The sequence below is a fragment of the Rhododendron vialii genome, chromosome 11a (genome assembly GCF_030253575.1).
Source record: "Rhododendron vialii isolate Sample 1 chromosome 11a, ASM3025357v1".
Taxonomy (NCBI): Eukaryota; Viridiplantae; Streptophyta; class Magnoliopsida; order Ericales; family Ericaceae; genus Rhododendron; species Rhododendron vialii.
This window is the reverse complement of record NC_080567.1, coordinates 25673913-25699755: the sequence shown is the minus strand read 5'-3', so window position 1 is coordinate 25699755 and position 25843 is coordinate 25673913. Positions and strand designations below refer to the sequence as shown.

The following is a 25843-nucleotide window of genomic DNA, read 5'->3' as shown; positions in this document are numbered from 1 at the left end:
GAATAGAGTCTAGGAGCACTACATAATTAACTTAATTTTCCACCTTAAGGGGAAGAAAAAGTGAAGCGAAAGGCTCTTGGCTGGTGCAATGTCGTATCGGCCTCCTCTTATATTAATATGACCTCATTCATAGTGGAAACCAACCACCAATAATACTAGTGGGACTAGTCTCATGTCCGGTACAAATCTTTTTTTTTTTTCATATAGCTATTGATATTCGTCAAGCTAATTTTCTATTTGAGCGGCATACTCATCGAGCTTTACAAAATGAACGATTCCGATCATTATTGTGGATCTGGAAGGGGCCCACAAAAGTCCAAAACTGGATGGACCAAAGAAAAACTGGACGGGAGACTGGTCATGCTATTGGGCAAAGGCTTTGTCTTGTCTTAGATTTTAGAAGTATATAAAACCACCAAATTTCTCTTAAACAAAAATGATTAGGAACCTCTCAGGACTAATCATGGGAAGAAAGTTCCAAAGCTCCAAGTTCTATGGTGTGTGTCTCTTGCTTTCTGTGGCTCTTAATCTCTACTTTTTCATTAACCTCCATTTGATTAGGGGGAAGTGGAATAATAATGATCAGCTGAGTTGGAGCCAAAAGGCTGAAGCAGTGGCAGCGGTTTCATGCTCAGGCCATGGTAGCGCCTACTTGGATGGCTTGTTTGTTGATGGAAAGCCCAGTTGTGAGTGCAACTCTTGCTTTGGAGGCCCTGATTGCTCTCAATTCCCTCCTGATGATTGTGTTGCAGATGCAGATGGGTTAGTCCTCTCTCTCTCTCTCTAAATTGGGCATACCAAATTAGCTTACGGGTCTAATTTCGAAGACTGAAGTTGACGACTGGATGAACCTCTGGTGCTACCATTTGTTTTTTTTTTGGCTAATAGTGAGAGTCGATTCTTTGAGTGCTTGCTGCCATGTTCCTATCGAGTCAAACCTCTCTCTCTCTCTCTCTCTCTCTCTCTCTCTCTCTCTCTCTCTCTCTCTCTCTCTCTCTCTCTCTCTCTCTCTGACATTTCATGCATAATATCCATAGACAGAGGTCTGAGTCGATGGGGAGAAACTTGTTGAGAGACTTATGCCTCTTCTGCCACTCATACCCTTTGTTTATTCCAAGAAAGAAAGAAAGAAGAATATCTATTTGGAAAGAAAATGGCCTTGGATCCCTCTAAATCATTTTCCTTTTGCCAACATTATTCCTATTCATCGTTTTCGGATTCATAAATCAAAAACTTTGACTACGATAACCGTTTGCTATATGGTCAGTTCTTTAAACAACAAAAATGAAGGTTGCGAGCATTCGACTTAATGTCGTTTTGTTTCTCATTTTTTTCCACCGTAGTTCTACTAATTTTCCAAGAGAACGCGAATCAATATTTTCTCAAGGTAAACCAGTCATGCATCAATGAATTAAAATGTCCAGGAATGACGTTTTTCAGTAGTTGATTCTGCAGTGGGGATCCTCTATTCTTGGAGCCCTTCTGGATGCAACATGCAGCAAGCAGTGCACTGGTGGTGGCAGGGTGGCATAGAATGAGCTATGTGTTCGAGAATAACTCTCATATTTCCCATGAGCTTGAGAAGCACATCAGAAGAGTGCATTCCATTGCCAAAAATGCAGCAACTTCTGGAAAATACATTGTTTTCGGAGCCGGATCGACCCAACTCCTTAATGCCGCGGTTTATGCCCTTTCCCCTCAAAATTCATCCTCCCCTGCAAAAGTTGTGGCTTCCATCCCTTATTACCCAGTAAGTTTTTCCTTTTTTGTTTCGGTTGTTTACGGTTGTTGCTTTGTTTGTTTCGGCATAAAGCATTTTATTGAGAGAGATGTTTGGGTTGGAAATATTTTCCCGAAAAACGACTTCCCTAGAAATTGTTAGTTTTGGGCACAAAACTGAATTCCAGTCTTGTCCAAACAGATTTATGAAACTCAAACAGGCTTCGTCAACTCCGTCAATTTTGAGTTTGAAGGAGATGCATCATTGTGGAAGAACAGTACTTCAGATAGCTCCATAAACGTGATCGAGTTTGTAACTGCACCAAACAACCCGGATGGCAAACTGAACAAACCAACTCTTCAAGGCCCATCTGTTAAGACAATTCACGATCTTGCCTATTTTTGGCCCCACTTTACGGCGATTCCAGCCCCAGCAGACGAAGATCTCATGATTTTTACCATTTCTAAGCTCACTGGTCATGCAGGCTCCAGATTTGGGTAAATATTTAACATCTTCACTACCACTCTTTTGCACTTGAGACTCTTTTTCTACATAAACTCCAATACACACAGATGTGACTGGGCCCACATGTACTCGCAGTGGGTGGGTGAGGATGAGTGGCACCCGCACCTACGTGTACAGAATACATGATCCAAACACAGCCTAAAGGCAAACTCCAAGGATCATTTTGCCCATCAACCCTGTGGTTGAATTACTATGCAAAGCCATTTGGATTGTACGAATTCTCACTGGTCCACTTCTGGCCCAACTAAAACAGCCATGACCGTGACCCATGTTCACCAAATGCCACTGTCACATCATCCGGGATGGATTTACCTTGCTATTTCTCTGGTTCTGCAGGTGGGCAGTGGTGAAGGATGAAGCTGTGTACCAAAGAATTGTGTGGTACATGATCCTATCTGAGATGGGGGTCTCTAGAGACGCTCAGTTAAGAGCTCTGAAGCTTCTGAAAGTAGTTTTAGAAGAAGGAGAAGGAAACGAAATATTCGAATTTGCATACCAAACAATGAGGAAGCGCTGGGAAAGACTGAGTCGGGTTATATCTATGTCGAACCGTTTTTCCATCCAGGAAATTCCTCCTCAGTTCTGCACCTTCTTCCAGAAAGTCAGGGGACCTTCTCCAGGTGATTCTCATGTCAATTCCGAGTCCATTGTTATAATGTGATACTCTATTGTCAAGTGGAAATTAGTATTACTGTACTTTTGAAAGCGTAGGAAAAAGGTACAGGCAACAGTATTAGGAATAGGAACACAAAAGAAGTTGCACAAACAATGATGTGTCTAGAAGGAAATTCTCCTTTTAACATGTCTTGCTTGCGGATGAGGAGCTCTCTAACCGGACCTGATGAACAGTTCAGTTTCTCCCCTTTGAGCATCATTAGAGTACCAAAAACAGAGAGAACTGCATGAACTTTGATTGATATTTTCGTACTGTCCTAAATAATATACCCTTCAACCTTATTTTAGAGATTTTTAAAAGCCAAAAAAAGAGATAGCATAGTGTGTGCGCGTACTGATAGAGAGAAGACGGAGGAAATGAAGGAAGACTGCACACTAACATCTATATTTATCATGTGATTCCAAATGTTCTAAGAACCAGAGAGATGTCCATGACCCGGCCGACTACAGGAAGTGTGTTGAGTCCAAAATCGGAAGTTTGTGTGGAGGTTGGGAATATAGTAGTAGCTTTGAACTCAAGCGGCATCCCTTGGCTAGATATTGTGGGTGAGTTCTCATAGTCTTTGCAATCTCTAACTTCCAAAATTGAACAGTAAATGTTGTAATGTAATGTAATGCGGACTGTGGAGGTAACCCTAGATGGGTGAACCATGTAAATCTTGTGTTTCTTGTGTAATTGTTCTGTCTTATCTTTTTGCATTCGTATTCTCAGAGATCCCAGTTAGGATTCTACATATTTCTAAGCAATTATATCTACAGAATGCAGCTTATGCATGGTTGAAGTGTGAGTGGGAAGAAGATAAGGACTGTAGTGCAGTACTCAGGGGAGCTAATATCCTTAGTCGCAACGGAAGCATGTTTGCTGCCAGAAACCGCTATGTACGTCTCAGTCTAATCAGGACAGACGACGACTTTGAGTTTCTTCTACACCGGATGAACAATCTAGTCTCTGACGAAGACGGTAGCAAAACAATGTGAATACCACAATCAACATCTGTTGATTTTATGTTCAACGCACACTCCTTTTGTACTATATTCACTGTGCAGACCCATAAGAAAAAGTCATGTCTATTGACCTTTCAAGGAGCAAACAAGTATTTCAGTATCATGCCAATTTTCTCTGCTAGGGATCTTTATGGCAACTAAATCCTAGGGCAAGTACGGTTATGAACTACTCCATTATCAGAAAGTCTTATTCAAAAGGGTTGAAATGATAACTACCCACAATAGTCCTTATCCTATTTGCCTGAGCCATCTGCTTAAACCCTTAATGATTCCGTCATGCACTGTTTTAGGGTAGTTCATCTTAAACTGATCAGTAAGTTCTGGACTCAGAGATAGTATGCTCAATTTAGGCTAACTTACAACACTAAGCATCTGTTCCCACCTAAATTTTGAAAAAAGATTAAAAAACTGGAAGCTTCTTCCTTGTTAGTCTGAAACCTCTTGACAAGTTTCCAACCAAAATACCCTTATAATACAATTTTAGATGTAATATATTTCATTAACTAGTAACATTGGGGAGAAAAAAGGTTGATTTCTTTATAGAAGGGGTGAATTAGATATCTATAGAAAAAACTGCTTCTGATAGGGACAAAATAAGTACCAGTTGTCTGTGGAGTCGGACAATACCGCATTTTCCTATGGCTTTTCATTGACTGGCTTGACTCTTATCATCAAGTGAACAAACTCTTGAGGTAAGTAAGTACAACTAATTGAACAACCTCCAATGGCCGATATTTTTTCCTATGGCTCCATTTATTATGAAATATCTGAAGTAGTTCAATGAAGATGTTTACGCAAAAGTATTAATGCTAAATCCAATGAAAGGGGCACTCCAAACCAGAATCGCACTCTGTGGTTTACATGGGAAAAGATATATAAGAGCAGCCCTGTGAACTAGGCTCCCATGGCTGTTTTTTGGGAAGGATTAGATGCATGCAGACTGCTGCAGCCTTACCCTATCTTCAACTAATGCAAACAGTAGAATTCTTATAGCAAGGAAGCAGGCGATAAATGGAGACGAAATGATGTGTACTCTTTGTGTAAAATTTTTGTAATTGTCCTTCGTAAGGTGTTCATACAGAACAAGTCAAACCGCAACATTAGACCGTATTGGCCCTACTGACTCCCTATGTTTCAAATAATTAAGTATTGCTCTCCTCCTCAATAAAAAGCAAAGAAACACTAAAATCACAACTACTAAAGTAAGTGAGATTTCCAAGTGGAGCCGTGGAAAATATTCTACCAGTTGGAGCCTGCTTTTATTGTCCCAGCTGAAGTCGCATCCGCTTCCCAGTAGACTTCCCATGGGAGTGATCACCGGGTCGAGGATAAAATCTACAGTCATGGCTTCTTCTGCCAACAAGATAGACGTGCTTTTTGACTTGTAACCAGGCATTTTTGCCACCACTACAAGTCAAGATCAGTAGATCCACATTAGAGTTACAAAATAACGTTTTTCATAAGTTAAATTAAACAAATAATAGCAAGAAACAATAAAAAATTCTAAAGAAAAAAGGTGTAAATAGAAAAATCCATAGCTTAGAAACAAAGAGGTGTGTGTAAATTGACGAATCCATATTTTAGAAATGAAAAGGTTGGGACTCAAGGTAAAATCAATTACCGTCATATCTCTCTCCTGGTGCAAGCAACCGATGGTAATCAGCAAATGCTTCAGTAGCTTTAATCTGCTGAATAGGAGTTTAGGAGATACAGGTAACTATTAGCTGACAGAAGGAATTGGATTAAGAGGCATACATGTGAGCACATGTGTGTATGCCCGCATGTGTTGACAGCAATTTTATTTCTATGCATTTGTATCAAATTTGTTGCAGGTAGGAAAACCCTGTACAAAAGACAAGCACAGAAGAAACAAGGGAAGACATCCGAACCCACAAAACCTACCAGTGAGCGCGAGTGAATTCCATAGCACCATTTGTAATTTTCAAGGCAAGCCATGTTAAAATTCTCCACAAAAAAATAAGACTAGAATGTGTGTGTGTGTGTGAGAGAGAGAGAGTATTTTTGTGAACATACTGTGTAATTTATTCTCTTGACTGCAATAGAGGCAGGCAATGGTCTTCCACAGTCTGATGAAAAGATTCGTCCATGTACTCCTGTCTGTGTGAAAATAAATTCAAAAAAGGAAAACGAATGTTCTCAAACCCCATGTCAAATCATAATAGCTTACTTGAGATTTATGCAGTTGCTTTCATAATGGGACCACAAAATAAGAACGTAGGTTAGAGTAGCAATGATTGTTCTTATTACTCGAACATAATTTTCCATGCACAACAACCATTGGTAATTTCTGAACAAGCATTTCAAATTTATCGTTTCTCAGACCTTCATAACTTCCTTCCCCATCAAACCCTTAAATTGCTACACGTATGACATATCTAGCCGTAAATGTTACAAATTCTGAGAAAAAACTAATCTGATCATTATCATGAGGAAGTTGGACACCAAAGTTCGAGTCATCTGCAGCAGAATTGTTAATCTCAACTCTGTGAGTCTTCTGAATGGGGACGAAGGTGTTGAAGGTATAAATAATAAAGTTGCCCCTCTCTCTAACAGCTTAAGCTTTTAGATGAGTTGGTGGTTAACAATCTAATATGGTATCAGAGTAGGCAATAGATCCTATGTTCAAACCTCACTGCCTACCTAATGTTAAAATATTTACACATATTTAGCCCGCTTATGGAGGAGAGCCTAGCTACACGTGAGGGGGCGTGTTGAAGGTATAAATAATAAAGTTGTCCCTCTCACTAACAGCTTAAGCTTTTAGATGAGTTGGTGGTTAACAATTTAACAAAAGGCAGATATGCCTTTCAAATCCACAAAACTGACTCGAAGTATCAAGTATCCTAAACTGATTGTAGCAGGTTGATTGCTACTGAACGGGGAGCCCTCCTGAATATTTTCATCTTTGCTCTTGGCTGGGTTCTGCTGTAGTTCTGTTGGCTTTTGTGAGCTGCTTGTGTCTGCTTTTTTTCGTTCCCCATCTGTGTCCCTGGTTGATTTGATTCAGTAAGGGCTAGTGCCGAATGCATCGAGGTTTGTTTTCTTAAAAAGACCTTAATTTACTAAAAAAAAGTGTCAAAGTAGCTTAGTTTCATTTCTCAAAACTCACTGAAAAGTAGATTCCTCAAAGTTAAGCTTTTCCATAGCAGACATACGTTCAAAACCCATATGCCAAACTAGCATAACAGTATAAATCTATAAGTCTTCTCAAATTAAGTTTTATTTATACATGAAGCAGACAGAGATAATTCAGTACCATCAGGATATTGTGGCTCGAATGGCCTCCCAAATCATCCAGTTCGGAACTTGAATTATATTTTCCTAATGTGTAATTTGGAGGTCAATTTTTTACTTAAGGAAGGAAGAACCATCCTAATCTGTAGTTTCAATGTTCTGATTTCTTCTGCTCTGGGTAGAAACTAGTACCTTGCACGAGCAAAGAAAACCGTGTCTACAACAAAAAAGAAATTGAAAGAAGAAATTTCTTAACCTAGTCAATAAATTCTAAACTGAAGACACACAGAAAAGCAATCCACCAATTACCTTCACAAGAACTGCAACAAGATTTAGCATGCTCATTTTATTGAGTTCCCAGAGAGTAGGAAGCTGCATGTTCAAATACAAACATCATAAAAGGAGGGGGAAAACATGAAAACATAGCCTTGAAATAACAGAACAAAGAAGTAACTCACAACAAGTATGTTTTAGTAATTCTCTGCAAATTTCCAACTAATGTATGAAAACTCATAGTACCCTCCAACTTTCAATCCAGCATATAGGACTGACTATTAAAGCAAAGAGCCCAAACTGAGATCTTACCTCATTGGCAGTAGGCCATTTGTTATCACTGATCTCCAAAGTCAATTCAAAGCAGCCACCATGTATATAATTCCAATCTTGCATGCCACCATATATAGGGTACCTGAAGCAGAAGAGAATATGTGACTAGGACGATCAAAGCAGCCACAACTTTTGCATAAAAATCATCTCTTCTGCATATGAATTCAAGGATTTACATTTTACACTGCCATACCAAGAAGCTCCATTCGTAATTCCTCCTTGAAATTCCTCACTTAGAGACATGTTATGGTGAGAGCGACTGTATACACTTGCCAAGAACTTGAATGTTTTGTCATCAGGACAGGCGTAATAATATTTCCTGAAGTTGATCCAGATTGAATGAGAATTATGAGTAGAAAATAAGTATGAACCGGAAACATACTTCAGTGACCCATCAAAAAGCAATAGCAACAAGCTCGGAAGATGTCAAGCATAACCTTACAGCTTCATAAAGCAAAGACATACAGCTAGTAATTCACTAATTCCTACAATCAACTAGAAGACATCTGAATTGCCTATGTCCTGCTTATAATGTAGAAGCATATTGTGTGGTATCCAATATTACCTTAGCAGTGACAGGGCATGCAAAAACAAAAACACCAATATTAGTTTATATTTAGCGAAACCTAATCCTGCGTGTCATCTCTTGGAAAATCAAACTAACCAAAATTGAAGCAAACATTTTGGCTTGAAGACCGCCCTTATAACACTACACATGGATTGCTCAGATCATATTAAAACAATCAGACTAATTAGTTGAGGACAACTGAAAGTTTTCACAAAAGCAAGGCCTAGAGATTGGTAACGAAATGGTTACTTTAACATTCTCTTACGCTCACTATTTAAGAATATACCAGGAAACAAGCAAAACTAACACCAAACTCAGAGGACTGAGCATCAAGTGTTGATACACTGTAGTATCTCATTCTCTAAGATGAATCACAAAACAAAATATTACCTTCTATCCTGAGTTCCATCCCATGGATAATTAGCAACAAGTGCTCCCTGTGAACAAGCACACACATTAATTTATCGCCCTCAGCTTACTTATCAGAGTATTGACTAAATCCGAAGTCATATTCTTATTGAACTTCCTATAAGACATAATTAGAATTCATAAGAGAGTTTATTGTCAGGGTAAAAAATACATTTTAGAGCAGTTGGCCAGTCACTAATTTAAAGAAAATAATAAGCAGATGCAAAAGGAAGAACTCATTCATTCAAAAAAAATACTTGAAGTTCCAGTAACTAGTCCAAGAATCATGATATTTTTCCATCTTAAAAGAGAGGTAATGAAATTTGTCAAGCAGCAAGTTTAAGACGTTGTGACATTATGAGTTAATTAACAATATGACACAACTCCTCTTTATCCTTCCATCAACTTAACGTCTTACTTTATTCTTCGCCTTCAATGAAACTTCCTCCTCTTTCATACTCTTGAGTGTTATTATTTCCCAGTTGTCCGAGGGAAAATTTCATTATTAGTAGAAGTTTATCCATGACAACTATAAAATGCAAGTCACCAAAGTGGTGCATAGCATTTTCGATACCATACCCAAAAAACCTTGATACTTCTTCTGAATAGAAGTACTTATCCCTTAGAGGATTAAGCCGAAAAGCAAAAACATAGAAATATATCGATAAAGGATCTTAAACATGAGAGTTTGAAGCATAGTCTAAATGTTACCGCTTATGGACTGGTAGAGTCAGAGATGGATAAGAAATTCAACAAGAAAAAGAATCGGAGAACATGTGAGGTATAACCCATAAGAAAAGGTATGACCACATGAAGATGTTTTAAGTAAATGTTAAAGCTTAAGAAAACCTCTGAGTTGAAGGCCTAACGAAAAAGCTGAGAAGCACAACAAGGACACACAGATACGACATGGGTAATGACTCAGTACATGATGAAAGAACATATCATTTGTAGGAAAAAGTTATGGGAACAGTTCTCTTTGAAATAGATAAAAGAGGCTTCAAATCAGTCTAAGAACAAGTTCTCCAAAGAGGCAATATTACATGTGATACCATATTCTTTTAGAGATAAAAACATCCATGTTGGTGCATTACTGATGCTTGGATTTTGATTGAAGGAAGCAAGGTAATAAGCACAAAAAATGAATCGTGTCTATAGGCTTGCTTTTAATGCCTTCCGGTTTTGATTTTGGGGCATGGTTCCATAGCATAACGTCCCTATAGTTCTTTGAATTTTGGAGGTAGAGGGGCCGCTATTTCAATGGTAAAACTTTTTGTGAGCAGCCACTTCATGCATATATTGCCAAAGGTGTCTACAGTCCTCCCGCCTCTACCCCATCGACTGGGGATTACTTGGGTTCTGTTATTGGTGTATATAGACATCCATATTAGGAAAGAACTCATAGGGTTATTATGTTGTATATAGACATCCATATTAGGAAAGAACTCATAGACATCCATATTAGGAAAGAACTCATAGGGTTATTATGTTGTATATAGACATCCATATTAGGAAAGAACTCATAGGTGGAATAACCCCAAATGTTGACATATGGCATAAGTAAAATACAATGGAAGAGAAATATTACCCCATGTAGACTGGCGGAAGCTGTGAATTGTATCTCTTTCAACCAACTCATAATTGCTTTTGTCTCTGGTTGTCGTGCACCCACATCATCATTGATAGAAAAGAACTATCCCGTTTCATGCCAGTCAAAGAGTCTTACCATCAATTTCCAATCAAAGCAGGAAAACGAAAAATCAAAATAGAATCTCATCCAAAGAGGGGAAAATAAGAAACAAATCTAGAAAAGAACAGCAATATTTAAGAATATTTTCCCAGGTCTAATGAAGTTAAAATTGTCACTTTGAATCTAAACTTTTCCAGGGTCACTTGTCAGTAATCAGTAGGCAAAACCAGACAAAGAAAAGTGTAGCAACTTCAAGAAACCTGTGGGTATCTCAGTCTCTTCTAAATTTTTGTGTTTGCATGTGAAGTAGATATTGGCCTTATGATGACAAGAGTGGAAAACAGAAAATCTTTGGCTAACATACTCATCCTAGTGTAGCTTTTTTGGATTTTATTCTCCAACGATGTTCCAGTGAATTCAATGCATCCTCCAAATTCAAAAGGTAAATTCTTTTGAGTACAAAAGAACTACCAAATTAGAAAAAAAATGATTCCCAAAATGTCCTCTCTCAGTGGATTGAACTAAGTAACCATGTTCACATATGAAACCAATCCCAAAAATAAAATACCTGGTCAGGAAAATCACGGTTTAGATCAATGTTGTTTGCATTACCACGCTGCCTCAACAAAAACCCATCAGGATTCATTGATGGAAGTATATGTAGGTGAACGTTATTAACTATCAGTGTTGCCTGTAATGGCAGATTCCCATATCAGTGTAACTTAAAAGGTCAAATGACAGAGTATAATGGATGACAGAGTTATATTAGTAGTTATCCACCCAAGCTGGAGAATATGAGACAAAGGTTGGCCCATGACTATACTCAATCAAAAAGAAGAATCCCTTGGGTAAAAATGATAAGTAAATTGTGTAGATCATGCAAGAAATTTTTGGTAAGACGATAGTAAAATAACATGATGAATAGACGATCAAATGAAAAAAAAAACATGATGAATCATCCACACACGTCCTTGAAAGATCTGAACTCTGAAGTGTTGAGGAACAACCACAAAGTTGTAGTAGTAGTAGTAGTAGCAGTAGTAGTAGTAGTGGCAAAGTGTGTATCATTGCGGATCAAAAAAAAAAGTGTATCATTTTTCTAGACATAAGACACCAAAAATCAGCACCTGAAGAAAATGAAAAGTTTTAGTTAACTTGCTCAAGATATGCACATGTGAATGAGTCAATGACTCAACTTTGTAGCTTCTGAAGATGCTATAGATGCAAACAACATGGTAAAGAAACAAACAAATGAATACTGTATGACACAGACGAAGACAAAAAAAAGCTAGAAAAACGAATTATGGACAACGAAAAGCGAAGAAACTTACCAAGGGATCCTTCATATAATTATCGCATAACCAGTTAGCTAGAAGCAACAGAAGCTCGCGACCTACAGGTTCATCCCCATGCACATTTCCAATAAACTGCATAACCCATGTTATCTAGCAAATCATTCACAGGAGAATAATCATACCATGTATGCTTCCCTCAAAAGACAATTGTTCACAATAGCAGCATTTACACAAGACGCTAGTAAAAGCCAATAGTCCTTTTCAAGTGGTGGAACTTGCAGAAAGACAAACCGCAATCTCAATGACATGCCTGTTCCACTTTGGGCAATCAATGGATGACATATACAAATGCCCACTTGGTATTTGTATCTTCAGCAATCTCAAACATTTTTCAAATACCGAATGCAAAGATCATCTACCTTGAAAGCAGGTTCAGCCTCTTCCTTGCCAGGATTGTCGGAAATTTCCATCACCCACTATTATTCAACAAAACAAAAGCCCATTGAGCAGCGTGAGGCAATATATTACAAATAAAGAAGCGAAGATAAAGGTTACACTAAGTAATGAACAGGCTTTAGAGAAAATATTACCAATGGAACTCCTTTGACACTCTTTCCAATACTGAATGCACAATCCAAAAATCCCTCAAAGAGAGAAACAAAGAACAAGTCAGACAGATGCATTCCGAATTTAGTCAAAACTGTAACCGAGGACTAAGATACATAAATAATCCAACAAGACTAGCAGTTCTAAGTACTCTGGCCTAGTTCACTACTCACACACCTGCATCGAAAAAATTCTTTGACCTAAATATGTCAATCACCTGTATATCCTGGATATGCTAGGACATCTATTACCAAATGCCTTGATGGCATTCTCGAGATCAGAATTAGTCATATACCCATGAGCTAAATTATCTCTGCACCAACACAAAATCGACTGCATTGTTCAGAACTAAATGTCAATTTAAAAATCAACAAAAGGTGTGAAGCAATTGACTATGAGTGAATGTGGAAAAGTTCAAAGATTACAGTTTCTGAAAGTGGTTTTCCTGAAACAAGTGCCTCCCTCGAATTGCATTATTATCAACCATGAAACCTATAATACACAAGGCAATTGAGACAAACAAAGTTAACCAAATCAACCGGCGAAAGTACAGAGGGAATTGATTTCACTATAAGGAGAGTAGCTCAAATGCATATTTAACAATTTGCGAAGGGCCTTCAAATTGAGTTTGAGAGCTGTATCAAGAAGGGTTTTTCTTCGTCTTTTGCGCTAGATACATTTCAAATAACTACTTAGTAAGAGTCATTTGGAATTCTTAATGTTAAGGATTGTAGTTATAAAAGGTTAAGTATTGCAATTATACAAAAATTAATATTTTCCCACTTGTTCCTCTCTAGTTTGACAAGCCCCTATAGCTAGCCTTTTAAATTAAAAGGTTAACGTCAAAATGCCTTTAACTGCAATTCGCATCCATCCAAACGGAGCCTAAAGTACAATTCCCGCATCAAACCAAAAAAAGTCAACCCGGTCTTCAGAAAACCAGGTCCAGATTCATTAATTCTTTTATTTTCCGAGGAAAATGTACACCAACAATTCAAAAAAATATATGTTCTTAATATCGCTATCTTAGTTTTTTTGAACTGATATCGCTATCTTAGTTGACTACAAACAAAATCCTCCACTTCATTGAGCTAATTCCACTGTTTGGCTTAGCTACCCTCAATGCCCTCATTATTAAGACAACAATACCTTGCAACAAAAAGAAAATAATACAGAAATCCACAGACGTAAATTTTCTGAGCTGCAAGTTGAAAATTTAACCGTTTCGTGAGCAACCAAAACAAGAGAGAGGAAGAAACATGAAGGACCAGAAGAGGAGCAGAAGAGGACCTGAGATGCTGGACGTCCGTTCGCCGCCTCTGGCCTCGGCGGGGTGGAAGAAGGAGGGGAATCTTAGAGAGAGAAAGAGGAGAGAGAGTATGAGTTTCATTTTTGTTCTTTGTTGTTTTACTCTGCTTCAGATCGTTAAAGAACGTTGAACGATGGGTAGAGAGAGAGAGAGAGAGTGGTGATTGGCGTGAAGAAGAGAAAAGGTGGAATGACGGAAATGGCCTCTGAGCATTATGTTTGCCGCAATGGCATTGGATAGTCAAGAGGCCCAAATTGCCCACGTCAAGACCACGTCCGGCCCAATTACATATATCTAGCTTGGGTTAGATTTTGATTTGGCCCAAAAAAATTGGAGTGGGTTGTGTTTTTTCTCTTTGATAAGTTTTGAACGAGGGCAAAGAGGATAATTTCACGTACCAACTCACTTAGGCAATTGTTTTCCCTTTAATAAGTTTAGTCGTCTTGGTTTTAGACCGAAAAAGTAAGTAAACTAACATGGGAGACCGACAGCCACAGAGGCCCACGTTAGGCCCGCACAGATAATCCAAGTCATTCAATAATTTTTTAAAAAGAATGAATGGTCATATAAAAAATCAGCTCAATCAGATATGTGTAAGTGATTGATCCAATCTTCTATCTTTTCATTCAAATTTCAGTACACATATTGGATTGAGCTGGTTTTTCGCGAAGCCCACTCAATTTTTTTTTAAATTATTGAATGGCTCGAATCATCTATGCGGGGTACGAAATGGGCCCCACGTGACCATTGGTGCCTTTGTCGGTTTCCGTAGCAGGACTCGTCTTAGACCTAGAAGTTTAGAAAATACGGTATTTGATGAGTAACAATGGTTGTGCTATCACCCACGCAAAAACGAAAACCCAAAAAAAAAAAAAAAATGAAGAAGAAGGAATATTGGAGCAATTCCATCCCTCCGGAGAGTTTGCACGAGTAATCGTGGATCCAAATTTGCAAAAAGACACTTTCAGCTTTCCATTTTAGAAAACGGTCTAGCTACAAAAAGCTTGAGTTACTTGAGGTCCAACCAAAATAAGCTGCTCAGATGAGCACTTATTTTTTGTCTAATAATAAGCAATGTTCCAAAAAAAGAAATAAGTACTTATTTTTTAAAAATGCAATTTCAAGCTCAAAAATTATATGCTTACGAAAATAAATTTTCTATCAATATAAATATTATTTGATAGATCTCATTGAGATCTTTAATACGGTGTAAAAAAAATTTAAAAATTAATTTTCATTTACATTATTTTTTAGTTTGAAAATGTGAAATAAATACTTATTTTTTAGTTTGTGGAACAAATCTTCTTATTTTTCTTTGAGAAGTTCCACAATAAGTACTTATAATATAATAAGGTTTCTGGAACGGGCCCAACAATGATTTTCAGTAGGGGCAATTGGGAAAATGTAGTGCCAGAGGTTTTCGCGGTTTTTTATTTCGGTCTTGCTATTATCAGTCCATTGAGCTGACGATAAGCACATTAGAATGAAAGAAAATATGTATTTCTGTTTATTTTTTACACCCTTTAATACACATTATCACACCTATTATTATCAGTCCATTAAGCTGATTTTAGAAAAATAAATACTCCCTCCGTCCCTTTTTTAGAGTCCAGTATTCCATTTTGGGCTGTCCCTTAATAAGTATCCATTTTGTAAAGTTAGTGGGTAAAAGTTGGTGTATTGTCTATTTTATCCCTAAAAGTAGATTTCTTTTTAAAAAGTAAGTGAGTAAAAGTGTAATGATGATGGGTAAGTAGGGAAAGTGGAGGAAAAAGTTGATGTGAAATGTATAATGATGATGTCTTTTTAATAAGTTGGAATTACGAAGCAGGACACTTAAAAAGGGACGGAGGGAGTACATTTATACCCAAACAAGGGAACAACAAAGCACTCAATCCGAAAAACAATCGAGAGTCTTCGTGGTCCAAGATTCCGAAGTGAGAGAAAGAGGGAGAGCGATTGCCGATTGCCATTTTACATTGGGAGACAATAATGTGTTTGCTATTCGTTGATATTGAAGCAAGTCCTACGAAATCGCAACCTTGTCTTAGCTCTGATCAATTGCTTATGTAATTAGCTCCCATTTCGAGAATCCGAAGGGAGGAAAACTCGTTGAGGGCTCATTTGGTATGCTATCTTATTAAGCAAACAAGCTAATAAAATAGTATACCAAGCAAGACCTAAATAATCGTGAAATTATATAATAATCCGGGTCGACTCCTAAATAACCCATAACCCAGTCAACCGGCTGTCAAAGTGGAAGTCGAGTCAGACGGTGCACGTTGCTTATCCGCTTCGCCGTCCAAAAGCTTGTCAAACCTCTGTGATTGGCTCTCATGGGCCCTTCCACGTCGGTATGTCCATTTTCAATGGCCCACACAACTTGCCTAATGGCTCTTACGTCCCACAGTTCCCCACTCAAACATGATCACAAGTGTTCGGCAACCCAATAATGCTAGGCGCACAACTATCCGTCACAACCCAATCACACCCTCACCCGACCTACATGAGCATCGCATGATTGGTAATGAGAGAAAAATTACTTTAAAATTACTTTGCAACCACCGATCATGATGTACCACGTAAGCAGTTGTGGCTGGTAATTGTATCCCTAGCATTTTTGTTATTGGTTGGTTGTTGAGAAAAGTTAAGACCCTGTTCGTTTTGGAATTTTAGATTTAGATTTGTAGGTAATGAATGTAAAGAGAAATAGAGTAATGATTAGAAATAGAGAAATAGAGTAATGATTAGAAATAGAGGTAATGATTAGAAAGAAATAGAAAGAAAAATGAGAGTAAATATTGAAGAGAAATAGGATTAATGATTAGAATCCAAAATCCAAAACTCCAAAACGAACGGGATCTAAATAAAATCCGTGAATTATACTTATTGGATTTGGGTACTCTCAAAGTATTATGTGGCATTATTAATTTGATACTCCCCACAAATAAAAGGTCATCATCACAATGTAGATTACTTCTTGTTTCACCCCCAAATAAAAGTAAATGATGGATATATCTATCGCATAACTAATCGGTACGTAAATATTAGGCATACCACGTGATAGTTGAAAAACATTAAGAGTGTGTTTAACCCCCTTATTTATTTGTAATTTTTAAGTTTAAAAATAATAGGCTTACTGTAACGATCTGTGTCAACTGACCTGCTAACCATTCATCTAACCACATAGCTCAAAAAGTTAATCTCAAGTTATACAGTAGCTGGTCGGAATCACTTTATATACTATTTCAACTTTCCTTTGTTGCCAAATGTGGGACTTCTCAACATGGGTACCACACTTATTGAAATAAAAAAATATACAATATGAATCTTATTTGATCGAGATTTATCAAATCCTGCAAACAAAATTAAAATTTTATTTTCGTAAGTCCATTATTTTTAAGCTTGAAAATAAAATTTTATTTTTTAAGTGCTTATTTGAGAAATTGAAGCGGGCCTGAATTACTACTCACATGCTCACAGCATAATCAGGCTACGTTCTTATGAAGTTGACTTAAACTTAACTTAAATCTGGGAGCTTTATCCTTATTTGATTTTTTTTTCGCATTTGTTAGTTTTGCATCAAACTTTTGTGAGTTATTGATTCGTCTCGACGAGAGAAATCAAAAATGTAATTTTTTTTACCTTTACCTTTGTATTTTGAAAAATAGCCACTTTTTATGCCAAAAAGTGATTTTTTTTTTTTGCTAAAAAATAATTATTTGTCAAAATACTTGGGTCAATAATGCATTACATAACAAAAGTTTAGTACATTCCGCTTGTTGGCAGTTGGCACCGACGCGTGGCTTATCGTAATTGTTATTTTAACAGAAAGTCTGCTTGCACAGCAGCCGTGCACAAATCAGTTTTGCACGCGTCTCGGATTTTGCAAAGATGATTGGAGCCGCTCATTTTGTTCAAAATAATTTGTTTATGGTCCCTGTAAAAAATCACCTCAATCCGATATCTGGAAGAGTGTTTACGAATCATCTAACTTTGCTTCAGAATTTAGGCTAAATTCTGAAGCAAAGTTAGATGATTCGTAAACACTCTTCCAGATATCGGATTGAGGTGATTTTTTACAGGGACCATAAACAAAGTATTTTGAACAAAATGAGCGGCTCTGATTATTTTTGCAAGACCCGAGACAAGCGCAAAATTGATCTGTGCACGGCTGCTGTGCAGCCTTTGCTGTGCAAATAGCAGCACTCTTATTTTAATTCTAATAATGTGAGTGCTTCGCCGACCACCACATCATTTATTGTGACTTTTTTGTCCATTGTTATTCCAGATTGTTCTACTCCTATTTGGGATCTTTTCTTAAGTTCCAATGACACAATTATGTTATCATAATTTAATTCTCTACCATCCGCAAGTCATTCTAGATTGTTCCATTTCGAATCTCTCCTTCTTTTTCAATTTTATATTTATGTAGACTAATTAATTTTAAAGGTAGATGAATTCAACGCTTGGTGAATTCAAACCTTTATTCTCCATCCACTCCTAATTAGAGTAAAATGAGCCGAGCCGAGACGAGCTTCGGCGAGCTCGAGCTCGGTTCGTTTATTAAACGAGCTAAAAATTTGAACTCGAGCCCTTAATGAGCCGAGTTTAGTCATTTGCTAAACGAACCTCTTTAATCGAGCCGAGCCTCCCTTAATGAGCTGAGTTTTTGTCGAACGAACCGAACTTCACTCAGCTCATTTAGTAAATAAGCCGAAAACTCGAGCTCGCAGTCAGCTCATTTACTAAAGGAGCCAAGCCTAGCCGAACCTTAACGAATCGAACCGAGCTGAACTGCAAACTGCTTGATTCGTTTACAGCCCTACTTCTAATACAACATGCAACTTCATTTTTTCAGCTTGTCAAACAATATTTATGCTAAAGGTAGCTTTTTTGGAACATAAATTTTTGTCTATTCTTACCTATTGTTTAGGTAACGAGTGCCCACTGCTTAGTAATTTAAGGATTCAAGTGCAAAAAAAATATAAATATTCTTTTCTTTGTTATAAGCCGGAGTGTTCATACCAACTTACAAGTACTGCGACTTATCTTTGGGTTATCAATCATATCGTTCTTCTTGAGTTCTCAATAGAATTTGGAGCGAAGCTCATGGCTCTATAAGAGTTAGGTCCTGTTCCAGAACACCTTTTTAAAAAATAAGTACTTATTTAACATTTTCAAACTCAAAAATAATGTAAATAAAAAATTATTTTTTTTATTTTTTTGCACCGTATAAAAGATCTCGATAAGATCTATCAAATAATATCCATCTGGTTAGGAAAATTATTTACGTAAACATATTATTTTTTAGCTTGAAATTGTCTTTTTAAAAAATAAGTACTTATTTTCAGTTCCGGAACGGGGCCTAAGGGAAATTTTGAACTCAAGAATTAGGAAGTACCAGATCTAAGTCTTAGGCCTTAACCATTAGATTAATCTATTGGGATGAAAAAATATGGAGTAAATGTTAATACAAATTTATAAATTTGAATAAGTTTACATACGGTTGTCCAATTTTTATAATTTCAATGCAATTTTTGAACTTTAAATTTAATCTCCAAGACAAGATAGTATTGTTTGTTGAATTAATCAATACTATAAATTGGATATCTTGGTCATTCCATATGAAAGACAAGGTTTCGCATGGATGCAAATTTACTTCCCTAACGTCATGTTATGCATTCGTGTTCATAGAAATGATTTTCGTACGTCCTTTTATTATTTCTATTTCACTTTTCACACATGAAAATCAAGTTTAATAATTCTACGTAAAAAAAAATTGTTATAATCATGTCTAGCCTAATGGTTATACAGATGATATAGCACATGCATATGAATTATATAACACAAGTAGTTGCGCGCATGTTCACATAAATGAATTTCGTACACCCTTTTATTATTTCTATTTCACTTTTCACACAAGAAATACAACTTTAATAATTTCACGTAGTTGGAGACAATATGTTACTCCCTTCGTTCCTCAATGAGAGTTCACTTTTCACTTTTCCTGTTATTTTTATCTTATTTATATCTTTTAATTTATACTTTTTTATGATTTCAAAAATTTTGGCTGATAAAACTAATTGAGATTATCAAACAAGATTCATATTAAATATTTTTAACATTATAAATTAAAAAATATAAATAATTTTTTAAAATATCCGAAATATAACATGTACTCTCATCTAGGAGACTAGGGACGGTAGGGGGGAGTATAATCATTTCCATTAATAGTACTACTTTGTTTATCCAAAATTAAGATTAACATGGTAGGTTAGCCCCATGCATGCAGCCATGCAGCATGTCTAGCCTATAATGGTCATACACATGATATAGCACATGCATATGAATTAGTGGGGCCCACAAAGGGCATGCTGCAAGTGGGTATATTTTAGAAAGATCAATGACACCAAGCAGAAGATATATTCCTAGCACGAGGTTGAGCCACGTGGCCTTTGCCAAGATCGAGACGAGATGTATATTGTGTGCAATTTAACACTGGCACCCCGCCATAATACTGAAATTTCACAAATCCGCCACTTTATCAACAGACATTGAACTCGCACCCCTATCGTGTTTTCTTAGTGAAATTTGATATGCTACCTTGACCCAAGGGTTAGTCAACGTGGTTGGTGGGTGCGCGCTCCTTACACAATTAGTTGATGTGTGCGTAAACGGTCTGGACCTTAGTCACGTAATCCTTTAAAATACTTTGCGCGTCTCCAATTATCGTACTACGTTTGTGTTCTCAGTCTTCGCTCTGTGATTTAAGTAGTTTGGAACGTGTTTCGAAGACATTGTTACACTCGCGCTTGAGCGCCCCCCCCCCCCCCCACATTTGCTCATGCAAATTATGTAATTCGGGTCCATGCATCCAAACTGTTTTACCCAATATAAAAACGATACTACTACTCCCCCACTTACACGTATATTGATGACCGTGTGTTCTCTCCCTCACACCCACATGCATATATTTGCAACCCATTCTTCTCTTTCTATTTACTATCTCATTTTCGATCCATCTATTTGTTATGTATAAAAATTCATAATAGTTCAATTCAAGGTATCACAAAAACACGAGTCCCTCGCCTTCTCATACATACAACATTCAAACTCAGTTCTACACTGAGAATCACCTCTTTCATTCCATCCTCCCACATTTCCTTTCATTTATCCTCACTGCCTCAAACTAGATTGCTGCCGAAGTCTATTATATCAAATATAATTGATCTATGATAAATAACTACTCTCAACTAGATATTCGTTTTTTTTTTCAATTATGATCTTTAATTTTATTCCCTGCATTTCACCTAATAGACTATAGTTTTATATGTACGTACAGAAGTGTTCCTATAGTCGATGAGATGATGGTGCGTGGTTGAGTCATTTTGTAAATTTGTTTTGAGGTGTGTAAAAGAGGAGGTCGAGTAAAAGAGATAACATATGGTATTAGGGGTGTGCAAAAAACCCGCAACCCGACCAACCCGGTCCCGCCCGAAGGGTCTCAGGCGGGGTCGAACATGTGGTTCGGAAGGGTGTGGGTTCACTTTCTGTTAAAAATCAATTTTCGGTTCAGGTTGATGCATTCCTTACCCATGGGGTCGGACCCTACCGACGTGAAGAATCGGGCTCACAGACGGTTTTTACCACCTGTTTGGTTCGGTTTTGGACCTAAAATATTGTTACCCGACATGGTCGGGGCGAGATCGGGGTCAAACCCGACCCGCCCGTTCCGTTCACTCCCCTATATGGTATGGTGTTTTTCTTTACATGGTGTGGATGGACAAATGATGTAAAGTGGTGGTGGCGATGGATTGTAGTGGTTACAGTGATATTGTGGAGGCTAGGTAAAATTTTGAAGGTGAAAAGATGAAGATTGATCCAAATTGAGGTGAGAATAACAGTAGAAGACTTCTAATCGTGGAAATTAAAGCATGGCCCACGGTCCACTCCTGAATGAATCTTCTAGTGTCATATAGTTTTAGGAGTACGAAGAATTAGAACGCAACAGCATAGAATGGAAATCGGGGGGGGGGGGGGCGCAATGGTGTGAAAGAAAAGTTGTAAGATGGGGGTTAAATAATTAGTTAGGCATATACTGTAGTTCCGTTGTGCATTATTTATAGCTGAACGGCGATTGGAGAAAAGGTCACTGTCCATCGTTGAAGAGAAAAAAAAATAGATGTACCCGGAATTCTAACATAATCGCGTGTTTATTCAATGATTCACGGTCATACGATTAGGTTTTGTTCATACGGTTTTCAATAATTTTTTCTCCGCCTTATACTATACTATCATATCTCTGCCTATATATCTCGTACTTTAAAAAAAAAATTGATATATCTCAATTTATTACTCAAAAGAAAACCCCCTTAAAAACCTTTACCGCTCAATCCTTTTTGGTTCACATATTTTTTACTTTGCAAAGAGAATAGCTTGTATTTTTTTTTTTCTCTTTGAAAGGGAAGGGATCGCTTGTCTTTTTTTCTTTTTCTTTTTTGTAAAGGGAAAGGGATAGCTTGTCTATGTTCGCACAAACCCCGGACGACTCTAAGCTCTACTCGAGGATTGTCTTTGGCTTGTACAAGAGTTTGATTTCTCAAACTCACTTTTTGTTTCAGGAAGCCGACAAGGACCCCCAAAAGCTGTCCAGTAGTTATTAAATACTCTCTTCATCTGGATTTAATAGCCACTTGTTCAATTCTAACCGGATAAAAAATGAGTTATATTTTTAAATTGATAATGAATTTTATATCCAATATGGATCTTATTTGATAGATTTTAATTAGTTCTATAAGACAATGTTTTCAAAATTACATAAAACATTATAAATTAGAAAATATAATCGATTGAAAAATGACACGAACTTTCAAAAATGACTATTAAATCCAGACGGAGGAAGTATAAATTTAGGTGAATAAATTCATTCATTCAGATGAACATCTCAAATAAGAGAAAATTGATAACGTAATTTTTTTTTTTTGGTGCTAAAAATGCAAGCAGAGTGATCTTTAATTGCCATCAATCTTTACAATTTTACATAATTTAAGAATATTATCTCGTTGAATGCTAATGAATAACATTGCTGTGTGAAAATTGACTTTTTCTTTTTAATAATTATATTTTACCGGTGAAATGTATGCATATAAAAAGGCCCCCCATGTGTTTAAGTTCGCCTTAATTAATTAAGCTCCATCCTAACCAACCCTATCATCAACTTCGTGACTAATCAAAGTAGCAAAGCGTGTTTCCCCCCCGCTGAAAAAGTTGACTTCATTTCCTTTATCTTTGTGGGATGAAGTGGTTGCACACTAAAATTAGTCAACCAATAATCAATAATTTATGTGCATATTTAGTATATTTTATACCTCAATTTTATTAAAGTCAACCAGCATGTCCGCAAATTAACAATTTTCTAGGTTCGTAAGCAAGTAAACATTATTTTCATCCGTAATCGACAGAAATAGTAGAGTCCACCGCATCAAGGGGACGTACATATTCAATTTTTTTTTTATTTTTATCAATCACAAATTTAAAAAAGCATGCAGTATCTATTTATAAGATAGACAGACGAAATTAAACTCACAATTGTAAGTTTTTTTGGGTTAAACAACTCACGAGTCGCGATCGTAAGTTGATTTTTTCTCTCTGTCAACCCACTATGAAGGTTACGAGCACTACCGCAGATTTTTTTACTAATAATGTTTTGGAAGTCCATGATTAATCTTCTTCAACATCCTTTTCTGAGTAAAACAGGGCTTAGTGGCTAGTGCATTATTGGCCTTCATTACCATATTTAACGAATATTAAAACATTCCACTTTGGGCGGCGCTTAAATTGAAATCGTTTCCTTTTTGACTGATACGTAGTACTAGTATTAATTTGGTCGGCCATGTCAAGTATATGTTGTCAAATATGAGCTTCTAATGTTGTTCCGATGAGACCGCATGTTGGTTGCGATGTTAATCCGAAGCTAGAAACAACTTTAAGAGATGCGTTAGTCTATGAATGGGATTCAAAGTCGTGTTCGGTTGAAGGTTTTGATCGCTTTGTCAATAGGATATAGTACTATTTCATTGTCGTTTAGTGAATTGCTTTACGAAAAGGTTGGATTCTCTTTTGTCCTTAAAAATAGATATAGGAAAAAAAAAAACTAATGATGACTACAAAGAGCACAAGAGCGTCTCTATCCAAGCGCTCTATATAAGTATAACTTAAGGAATTAATGAATCTCTCCAATCATACTCTATTTAGATCTATTTTAGAAATTATATTTTGAGTCTCCAAAATTAATATCAAGACTTCTTCGAAATATATATATACACACACAATAGTTCAGTTAAACTAACTTATTTGCTTGCCCCCTAAATTCGAGCATATCTATGTTATTTATAATATTTGAACTCCCAAAATTGACGAATACCTCATCTTTTTATGGAGTTAAGTCACGCTATTTAATATCAAAAAAGATTTCATTAGTGATCAATTTAATTTTACAAACTGTTAGGTTGACATTAGAAAACATCTCATTGTGTTGAAAGACTAACCCAGGATACAACTGTTCAAAATATAATTATCATTTACTCATTCTCCCGTCAAGTATTAACGCCTGTGTATCCCCGTACTACAGGGTTTCGTGTCCCCACTTTCAATATATTCATGATTCGGTTTCGTTTATATATGTTCGCCAATGAGAATGGATTCCGAAATTTTTGCACACGCATCGGGTGACGGTAAGCAAATTATAAGTTGACGAACCAATTATCAGCTATTCCTTTGTCGATTGGTTGATGTTATGTGACAAAATAAAAAAAGAGTGGTGCTATTTGCACCGACCATTCCATACCAACGGTATACTAACAGCCGCGTGCGGCCGTTTCCGGCCTATATACATATATACATGAAAAATAGGGTGTTTAGATCAAGTATCCTACACACATCGGATGCCGTTGATTACCGCGTTAAGCCTCTCGGTTTTTTTTTTTAAAATTTTTGGACGGCTCGGATCGGCCGTCCAGTGGCCAGAGACGGCTGCGCGCGGCCGTCGGTACGATTTTTCTACAATTTTTTGTCGGTACATATAGGATTTCTGATAAAAAAATAAGGCCAACATTAAGTTAGGTGAGGTGAGATGACGCCTAACGTGTTCAATAGAAGTACTATATTTAACTTAGAACGCTGCTAACGACTTAGATAATTGTGCACTGATTGTATATAGATTTTGTTGTGAGGTCCATCATGGATCTCACACAAATGATTCTAGCTGTTCATTAAATGTAAAATATTTTTACAATGATCTCCAAAAAAAGTAGCTCAATCCGATATCTATAGGTGCTCGATCTAATCATCTAATTTTTCATTTAGATTTTCGGATAATGAAAAGTTAAATGATTGGATCAAATACTTATAGGTATTGGATTGAGCTGAATTTTTGAGAAGATTTTTGCAAATTTTTTTTACATTTAATGAACGATTTGAATCATTTGTGTGAGATCCATGGTGGGTCCCACAATAAAATTTGTTCACAATCTGTGCACTTTTTCTATGTGTAGTCAGACTTGCTGTTTACCTAAAACCCCATGTGCACATACTCCTCAGTAGCTCCCCACCAAAACTCTGGCCAAAATATCTAGGACAAGTCAGATAGCACCGGTTGAGGCCATGAGTCGAGGTTAAAATTGGAAATTCACCTGCTTTGGGTGCCTTTCCTTTTCCCCCCCGTGATTTGACACGTTAAAATTAAAGGATAAATTTCGCTGACACCCCTGAGGTTTTTCATAGTGACAAAAATTCCATTCACGTATGAGGAAAGACAATAAATATTTTGTAGGTTCCATGTTCATCTCCCTGACATCCCAAACACCAACTATTCAACCAAACTTGTGATGAAATTAGCTAAAAGTCGCTTACATTAACAAACTCAAGCTTTTCAATAATAAAATGTAAATAATAAAAAGTTCTCAATTCTTAATTTTTTATTCTAAAAATAACAAATTTATCGTTTTTGGCCAAAATGGTTATGGCAAGAGTAAGAAATAGAGGTATAGTAATAACTATTAGGATAAATACCAAGACTACCTTTGAGGTTTTTAAAAATTACAAATTTCTTCTCACTTTTGAGAAATTACAAAATATCTCTTATCTCATAATAGATTACTCATTTATCCCGATGTAGCTG

General features: G+C 36.8%; 2 protein-coding genes and 1 non-coding gene across 5 annotated transcripts; 2 read left to right on the top strand and 1 right to left on the bottom strand.

Annotated features, from left to right (window-relative positions):
- The first annotated feature begins 145 nt into the window (after positions 1 to 145).
- LOC131306542 (tryptophan aminotransferase-related protein 3-like) lies at positions 146 to 4803 on the top strand. 2 transcript variants are annotated; one of them, XM_058332843.1, is made up of 5 exons: positions 146 to 762; positions 1456 to 1750; positions 1922 to 2217; positions 2582 to 2865; positions 3633 to 4803. In XM_058332843.1, the coding sequence occupies exons 1-5, from the start codon at positions 437 to 439 to the stop codon at positions 3896 to 3898; spliced, it is 1467 nt and encodes a 488-aa protein (XP_058188826.1). In that variant the 5' UTR covers positions 146 to 436; the 3' UTR covers positions 3899 to 4803. The 2 variants fall into 2 exon arrangements, with proteins under 2 accessions (XP_058188826.1, XP_058188827.1); XM_058332844.1 differs by having other exon boundaries at positions 415 to 762; positions 3687 to 4793.
- A 134-nt stretch (positions 4804 to 4937) lies between these two features.
- On the bottom strand, positions 4938 to 13840 carry LOC131306541 (carboxypeptidase SOL1). Of its 2 annotated transcripts, none has more exons than XM_058332841.1 (15): positions 13644 to 13840; positions 12779 to 12845; positions 12571 to 12666; positions 12338 to 12368; positions 12167 to 12223; positions 11784 to 11879; positions 11021 to 11143; positions 10351 to 10455; positions 8745 to 8791; positions 7980 to 8105; positions 7766 to 7868; positions 7490 to 7552; positions 5960 to 6043; positions 5547 to 5610; positions 4938 to 5332 (listed from the first exon to the last, which is right to left on the bottom strand). In XM_058332841.1, the coding sequence occupies exons 1-15, from the start codon at positions 13741 to 13743 to the stop codon at positions 5013 to 5015; spliced, it is 1482 nt and encodes a 493-aa protein (XP_058188824.1). In that variant the 5' UTR covers positions 13744 to 13840; the 3' UTR covers positions 4938 to 5012. The 2 variants fall into 2 exon arrangements, with proteins under 2 accessions (XP_058188824.1, XP_058188825.1); XM_058332842.1 differs by having other exon boundaries at positions 12571 to 12686; positions 13644 to 13690.
- Positions 9872 to 9976, top strand: LOC131309089 (small nucleolar RNA snoR100). Its single transcript, XR_009194757.1, has one exon. It is a non-coding gene; the product is annotated as a small nucleolar RNA snoR100 (small nucleolar RNA).
- Positions 13841 to 25843: the final 12003 nt, after the last annotated feature.